The sequence below is a fragment of the Notothenia coriiceps genome, unplaced genomic scaffold (assembly GCF_000735185.1).
Source record: "Notothenia coriiceps isolate Sejong01 unplaced genomic scaffold, NC01 NC01_scaffold00038164, whole genome shotgun sequence".
NCBI classification, from domain to species: Eukaryota; Metazoa; Chordata; class Actinopteri; order Perciformes; family Nototheniidae; genus Notothenia; species Notothenia coriiceps.
In genome coordinates, this window is record NW_011370865.1 from 2,871 (window position 1) to 11,338 (window position 8,468).

An 8,468-nucleotide genomic window follows, 5' to 3' on the forward strand; every position below is an offset into this window, starting at 1 on the left:
GTGTGCCTTGGCAGTCTGATTGAAAACAGCAGTGCCTCGGCTCAGCCTTCCTCCGGCTGCAGCAGAAAAAGAGCCTTGAAATCCTGCCTGCATCATCCCGCACAGGCCCCCAATGTGAAATATTTAGGTTAGCAACGTAGAGAAACAAGTACCTCTCTTTGAAATATTTAGACTATATACCCCATAACACTCAACCCCCACAACCGCTCCGCTCTTACTCAAACCCTGCCAGCTGCGTATCAATAATGCATCCTGTTTCGACAAGATAGATACATTTCAAAGTGGAGGCCGTGGTTGGTTGATTGGAAGTTGGATATGCCACAGACCAGTTTGGTGAGAGTTTGGGGGCCTTATATGTGATGGTTTAATATGAGGACATGGCTCCAAGCTAATTTCTCAGACATAACATGTTTTAAACAACAAAGAAAATCCGTCCCTTTGGTCAATTCACAAATGCCAAGAAAGCAGTTGTCAACATCTCATGGTGAGCTTTAAAACTGGACAGTATGTTCCAGCTTTATCTATTTAATTGAACAAAACTTTGAGATATTTTCTTCAAGATGTCAGATGGGGCTTTCATGTGCAACAATCAACATAAAATATGCCAAAGGAACAATAACGTGTGTGAAGATTTTGAAGGTTGCTGACTTACTAAGATGGATGTTTTTTCAAATGTTTTCCAATATCTGATCTACACCTTAGCTTGATCTCAGCTGCTGGTGGGTTTGTCTGTCTCCTCTTTAGTGTGTAAGGAAATCGTCCTTGATGAACAAAGTGCAGCCTGTAAATTGTTCTGATGAGGAGTTTCTGTGTACTTGTGAAAGAAGCCCTCTGTTCTTGCGGTCTCGCTGCTTTTCAGTTAAATTATTTGTCTCTGGTACCGCCACCGCCTTGAATGTAACACCAACTTTTGGCACGCTTCCCAGAAAATAATCTAGCAACAAGACTTTATCGAAATAAGTAGACTGTATTTTTCGGAGCCAGCACCCTCCTTTTGTATACGTACCTATTGAACCCTATTGTTGTTACTTTTCACTTTATCAAAGGCCCCTTTGTTAATTCTGCTAATTTATTCTCATACCACACAGCCACTTAAAAACACAAAGTCACAGCTTTTATGCTCGATGGAAGTATTTTAATTTAATTTTAAAGAGTCCTAATTAGGTGTCGGTTATGTATATACATAAAGGGAATTTCCTCAAAATACCAACCTCACTTTCCTTTTATAATAATTGAGCTCAAATGAAATATTTCATCAAATCTTTTTTTTTATTTTACCTGCAGGTATTACAGATTTTGCACAAACCTGGTATTTATGCTGGATTTCCGGCATTCATCTGTGCATGTTCTGCCAAAAATGAACAACTTGTACCAAACTGTAAAAACTCTAAGAACATTAGGCATGCCTCAATAATAATGAGGATCAGCTGATATTGGCCTTGTTGACTGTCATCCAATAAGATGACATAGCTAATGCACAACAACAAATAGGTTTTGGTATCAGCAGCCATCAAGCAAATCAACACTCTAAAGAACGTATTAGTCCATCATTTCCATTCTGCCAGATTTCTACCCAACCTACAAAGTCAGCAGTCGAACGTACCTGTATGTGATCACATTTGACATTTCAGCACTGACTACATATACAGTATACTGAGGATGAGGAGCTGCACAGTTTATGGAGGCCACGCGGTGGCTGGTACACTCAGACAGGCTGATGTCAAGACTGAACTGTTGACCTTTCAGTAATGAGTCCTTCTCTCTCCCCACCAGGCCACCTTAAAGCCCCTAACACACATCCACTATTCTTCCCCTGAAGGGCTCGCAGTACATATTGAAGGACACGGTACTTGAACACTGCATGGTAGATCATGAATTGTTAAAGTCGTGCCGAACGCGGCTAGTTCACTGCTCAAGGACAAATGTGAGGTCTGCACTGATACAGTTAAGGTTACAGAACAAGGCAATGACAGAATTATTAAGCAAATACTCATAGCTGTAGAATGTATACTTTTTCTACTTGTTGAAGCCTTTAGATTTGTATTATCATTTTGAATCCATTTCCAAAAGGTTTACATTTAAAGAGCACACTGCCCTGACATGATGAAAAAACTGGGTGTTTAATTCTGACTCCTGGTGGTTTAAGTTGAGAATATTTAGTCTGTTATCAATTATGTATAAAACTGTATAATTTTTATTCGTTATCATGCTCAGTAATGTCATATCATGTTGAGCTAACAGCTGAAAATAACCAAGATATTATTTTGGGGCATGTGGCCCAAAAAGGTTACTGACACAGTAAACGCATTGGATAAATTACCATCAATGCAACAAGCCTCACAGAATAATGTTTTGTCATCGACCACCAAGAATCAACCAACAGGAGATGGGATGATTATTTTCCACCACTGCTCGATTAATACAAGCACCGCAGCGTTACCTCTGATTGCCCAGAGTTTCTCCACAGGCTCTAATCATAAACCACAAATATGAGCCGGTGGAAATGTTACATACAGACAGCTTTTTTTTCCTTGACACCGGTGGCGGTAATCTGTTGACTGGATGGTCATCCTGCTGTGAGACGGATAGAGAAATAGAATGAAGTTACCGCTGCCGGGCACCTGCTGATACTGAGGTTAGATATAAGCCTCCCCCGTCTCAAATCTGAAACGTTGAAGGCTTCACACACCCCCAACCCTATGTGTGTGTGTGTGTGTGTGTGTGTGTGTGTGTGTGTGTGTGTGTGTGTGTGTGTGTGTGTGTGTGTGTGTGTGTGTGTGTGTGTGTGTGTGTGTGTTCCCTCCAGGTCTGTGTGTGAGAAACTGTAGCCTGGAGGCTCTCTCCTCAGTTCTTATCTCCCTGACAGACGTTACCCCTGCGTGGCCGCGGCCCATACAGTCACACCGATGGAGCATGAGCGGAGCTTTTTCTGTCATTTCGGAAACTTTCCATCAGATTTCCTCTGCTTTGTTTCTGATAGTCAGATATGTTTTGTATGCAGAGATAGAGCCATTTCCCAATTTCTTGTATCTCATCTTCAGGGGATAACGTTCATTGGGAAATCACTTGGCTGTGGAAATAAAACTCATCTGGATGAAAACATTGCCAGTGTTTCTTCCAATATTTAGATTCACCCGGGCTGTCTGAGTAACACAACAGATAACAGATCTGTAATTATGCAGACTCAAATCACAATGAAATTAAAAAAGGATTTCCACGCCATGGAAATATATTTGCAATTATAAAGTATTGAACATTAAACACCTCAACTTTCTGCCTTGTTTTTCTATTTAAATCAGTATTTTGTAATACTGTCCTTTTGTATTTCAGTATTCCTCAAACTTGTAAAGCATCAGCCCTTCAACCCCTTCTTTCAGCTAAAATCTAAGGAACTTTAATCGTAACAACATTGATTTGTTTACCCATGAAAACAATGATTGTTCTCATGGTTTGCTGAATGCCGTCCTATGTAATTTACTTTTTTTTCAAGAATTGTTACACTATAACCATCTCTTTGTGTGATCTTTTAGAACAAAATCACAAGACCCAAGCAAAATGGCATTTACCAATTAATTCTGTTCATTTTATATGGAGCATCACGCTTGTTAAAAAGCACACAAAGCCACATTATGCTGTGTTGTAGTGAAGCTCTGACAACACTGTTTAGGCAGCTTGGTGGGAACCGACCTTCACTAAAGAAACCCCTTTGTTAAATCACAGCTGAATGTGTGGGAGAAGACAGGCGAGCCCAACACAGGTAGGGATAATAATAGGGTACGAAAGAACAACAAAACAAGGCTTCAAAATGTTGTAAAATTATTTAAATAAACAAATATTAAACCACCCGTGAGTATCTGCAGAAAAATAAAACAAACAGCTCTTTTTTAAATGATTTAATACAACCATAGTTTGTCATCTCAGTGGATTTTCTGCATTTTTTTGAGTTTTGTGATAAGACATCTGCTGTGTTTTATATTTGGCAGTGGTATGGTATTAATATCCAAACTCATCGAATTCAGCCAAGAGTAAAGCAGTAGATTTTCGTCCACTCCTCCCACATCCATGAGCTGTTCAGCAGGAGGTCATGTTGCTTGCTTCTTTTTCTCCTGCATTTCGCTCAATCGGATGCTACAGTTTTGTGGCCTGGGGCCGAAAGTAGAGGAAAACTAAATCAGCTCGATCAAGACGTGAAGATTACTGTAGATGGGATGTGACTGGAAGTCTAAACAGGAGGCCATTTCCTGTCTGTTACTGTAGCAACACGTCTATAAGAGCTGTAGACACAGGCTAGTTGGCTACCAGTTAGTGTCTGTACATTACGTGTATGTGTGTGAGTGAGAGGGATTAAGAAAGAATGTTGTATGGTATGCTTAACCTGTATGCAACTTGGCAGGTTCTTATTAAAAGTGACAATGGATACTAAAACAGTATATATACAGTACTTATTCAGCCTACTATGGACCTTGGCGGTAAATATGCATAGTCAAAAGTGAAAAAACTCAACTTCTATCAAGCATGTAACACAATTCCTGTGAGCTTCATTGTATGTAAGCAATAACGCATCTCAAGGCGTCCTTATTTGAAACAAAGAAACTGAAACGAGAGAGCCCAAGAACAATGGAGGCAAAGGATATGCCACGTATTCAAGATTAAAGGTTTATTTGTCACATGCTCATTGAATATGTGCAATGAAATGCATGATGGCACACACTTAAAGCTGTCCTGAACAGGCTAGTAATAAAATAAAGAAAACGACACAGTTTGGTTCAACATAGCGTTCAGCATCTTTCTCAAATTAAATCCTTTTAACTCATAGTTGGATCCATTTTACTTACAGTCATGTATGAGGTCACATTACTGTAGGGGAAATAGCCAATCATAAAATGACATCCTGTTAGTGTTCCTTTAATTTCTCCTATTGACAGTGTATATATTGAGTTTTATTTTACAACTGTTCCTCTATGGCTCCACCCGTCTGTCAGGCAGAATGTGTGTTTCATTAAGCCCGTCCAGAGGTTGGCCCGGGGTTTATGTCCGAGAGAGTCAGTGCCAGAGTTTCCCCCCCAATGACTAGATCATCTGATTATTTTAAGCAAAGAACTGCATGGTCCAATTTGTCCGTGAGTGCATGTGTGAAACTGTGTGTTTGTGTGTGTGTGTGTGTGTGTGTGTGTGTGTGTGTGTGTGTGTGTGTGTGTGTGTGTGTGTGTATCTGCAAAGTGAGTATGCGCCTTTCCAGTGGACAGCTATCTCGCTTGCCGCAGGCAATCCAGGAAATGCTTCTCCAGTGGTCCCTTCAGATGTGACTGTGTGTGTGTGTGTGCGCGTGCGTGCGTGTGTGTGTGTGTGTATTTGAACTGCAACATCAGCCCCCAGCCCAGTGCCAGCTGAACTTCCCATGAAAGGACTGGATTTATAGGGGGGGGGGTGTGACGGTCAGAGGGGTAGAGGACAGAGGGGGTCATAGCCTCCTGCCAACTCACTCTTTCAAAACTATACTCCAAGTCATGAGAGTTTTTAAAGGACTTTCCTGCCGCTCTCCTCCCGCTGGTTGTGCTGCTCCCTCGCTCTCCTCACCCCTCTCCACCCACTCTTGCCTTTATCTCAGTTTTCTGGAACCTTTCTGTCTTTTTTTCTGCTGCCTACCCCACCCCTCCCATCCTCCCATGCAATAGTTTTCTCTTGCCAACATCCTCTTTCTCTGTCTCTCTCTTTCTGTGCACGGTGTGCTGGGCAGATCCAGCTGGCGTCCTAGCAACCAAGCAAGCCATGCATAGCTGGCATCATGTGCATTTGAATGGATGGGAGTTGATGGTGTGTGTGTATAGAGGTTACAACCTCTTCTCACATGCCACATCCACAAACAGCTGTGGCAAGGCAGATGTGCACGTGGTACTACAATTGAGGGTCCACTTCCGTAAAGCATTCAATGCATTCGCATTTCCAGATTCATGTTACGTAGTTCGCCCAGACCTCAACGGCAATTGTTTTTCTTTGTATTTCCTTAAAGACATATATATATATATATATATATATATAAATGTTTATATCAGCTGTAACACTGGATCCTCTCACACAAGCTCCTTTCAAATGTTTTGTTTTTTATTATGTTCTGTTGTCGTGTTCTTGGCAAACCAGCTAGAGTTGCATTGGCCACCACATACACTGGAAAGCGTAATGAAACTGGAGCATGCGCATTGGTGTGCTTGCTATGAGTACTGACAGACGAGAAAAAGGGGAACCTGACAAATCTGCGTTTGAGAAAATGTGAATTGGCGTTTAGGGAGCTGATTAATGCATTTTACTGTCGTCAGCAAAACACTTAAGAAAAACCTCTCCAGCTGTCTTACAGCAGTGTTCACTCCCTAGATACCAGGATACTTGAGACAGAAATTGTCTGTGTTTGTTGGGTGCACTCCCCAAAATGCCTCCAAGCACCACCCTGACTATCTCTTCTTTATTCCTATTCCTACCTTGCTCCTCGCATCTTTCTCTCCACTTTAGTCTCTTCTTCTCCAACCTCACCTTTCTTCCCCATCTTTTCCATCACATACAACTCGCATTCTCTGCATCCTTTAAGTCGTTGCCCCGGTGGAGGCTGAGGGGAAATCATGACATGTGACAGCAGCTTGACGGCAGAAGAAAAAGCCAGTGCGCGCTGTGCTTTCATCTACCATTTAACTGAACAGAGAGGAGCTGTTAACAGTTCTCAGCAGGGAAATTAGTGGGGTGTGCTGGGTCCGTGTACACAAAGTGCTCGGGTGTTAACCGTTACATTATTGAGAGCCGGGGCCTTTCAAGCCTGACAGTTTGGATCTCACGCTGAGAGCTGGATTCTATCACTAACGTTAATGGCAAGTGGTTTTTATTCGGGACACTCAGATGTTAACGGGACAGAAGAGTTTGGTTTTACTCGATGCAATGTGTTAAGGTAGGATAATGATGACGACTTCAATGCTGGAAAATATCAACTACAGTCCCAACCAACTCATCGGGAAGCCTCAGTATAGCACGGTTCAGTTGCACCGTGGCATACAGAGCCATGATTATAGGCATTGCGACTGCAACCGCACAGCAATGATATTATCAGCCTGCTTGGAAGAAGGTTAGCTGTGGCCGAGCAGTAATAGTCTTCTTTCACAGCTAAAGCTAGTGTTAAACTAATTATACATGCATTCAAACGGCTCGCTGCACCCGCACTGCGAGGGGGACCCAAGTTCCCATCTGCAAAAACACGTGGGTTTGCTATCCTGGCTCCAAAATGGTGGAATGAGCTCCCCATTGAAATCAGGACAGCAGAAAGCTTGCACATCTTCCGGCGCAGACTGAAAACTCATCTCTTTAGACTCCACTTCGAGCGATTGAATTACTAACAAAGCACTTATATACTAATAAAGGGCTGGCTTATCTAAAGCCAGTTGAGTAGCACTTGAAATGTTTTAGCTCGATGAAACCTGATGTACTTACTGTACATTATATGATTCTGTTTTCTTCAAGTTTGTATCTTGTTGGTCGAATGCACTTATTGTAAGTCACTTTGGATCAAATTGTCAGCTAAATGCAATGTAATAATGTAATGCATGGTACAGCACATGACAAGTGAGCAAGTACGGTTTCAAAATGTCTTTCTATGTTTGGCTCTAAGTAATCTCTATCTACTAGGAGAGTTCTACTGTTGAACCACTGGAAACCTTTTTGTGTGAACCAGCTGGAGAAAATGCTCTGCACCAAGTTTCACCTGGGCCTTGGTTCCCAGTGTCATATGTTCAAGTTACATTTTAAGGGATTGGTTAAGGGCAATCTCCGCAATATAAATTGCAAACAAGAGGAGACATGGACGTGACGAATGAATGGTGAGCTTCCATTCAGACACTCTGGAGATCATCAATGTCCAAAGCAAAAAGAAAGAAAATGACCTTGCCCGCAATCATGTAACCAAAGGTTTCAAAGAGTGTAAGCTGTATGTGGTTGACGTAAAAATATTGACCTATAGACAAGTACATTGCTGAGAACATAAAACCATAAAAGTTAATCAAGGTTGGAGGTGCTTTGTCAACGGTGAGCTCAACAAGAAGAACAAATATAGGTCTACTTGACAGCATATAACTATTGCAGTGCTTTCAAATAATGGAAAAATAAAGACAACACTCATTTTCTGGGCCAGACTTCCAACACAGACAGGCGGTATTCAAGACACATGACTAATTGGTTCAATGGGTTCACTGCTCAGACTGCTGGTGTGTGCTTTAATTAGTAAATCACATTTTGAAAAATTAGTTGTTGGGCCATTTATAAAAATCATATTTTAGAAAGGGGAATCTAATGATGTCATTGCTTTGTGATTCACTACTAGTGGCAGACTGGCCATATGGAGTGTTGGGAGTTTTCCTGGAGGCCGCCTTCATATTTGGACCATTGCAAAATAAATAGTTTGTAAATAGTCATCGGGCTGTGGACCTGCCGGGGGG

The 8,468-nt window shown here is 41.7% G+C and overlaps 1 protein-coding gene across 1 annotated transcript in view; it reads right to left on the reverse strand.

Moving 5' to 3' along the window:
- Positions 1-3,906: 3,906 nt before the first annotated feature.
- The window catches only part of LOC104968004 (PVR cell adhesion molecule), a gene marked incomplete at its 5' end in the record, with an annotated part of 13,768 nt that continues 9,206 nt past the window's right edge, over positions 3,907-8,468 (reverse strand). The window contains one exon of the mRNA XM_010797540.1: positions 3,907-4,143. Coding sequence (XP_010795842.1) covers positions 4,118-4,143 — 26 coding nt within the window. The remainder of the gene's footprint in view (positions 4,144-8,468) is intronic.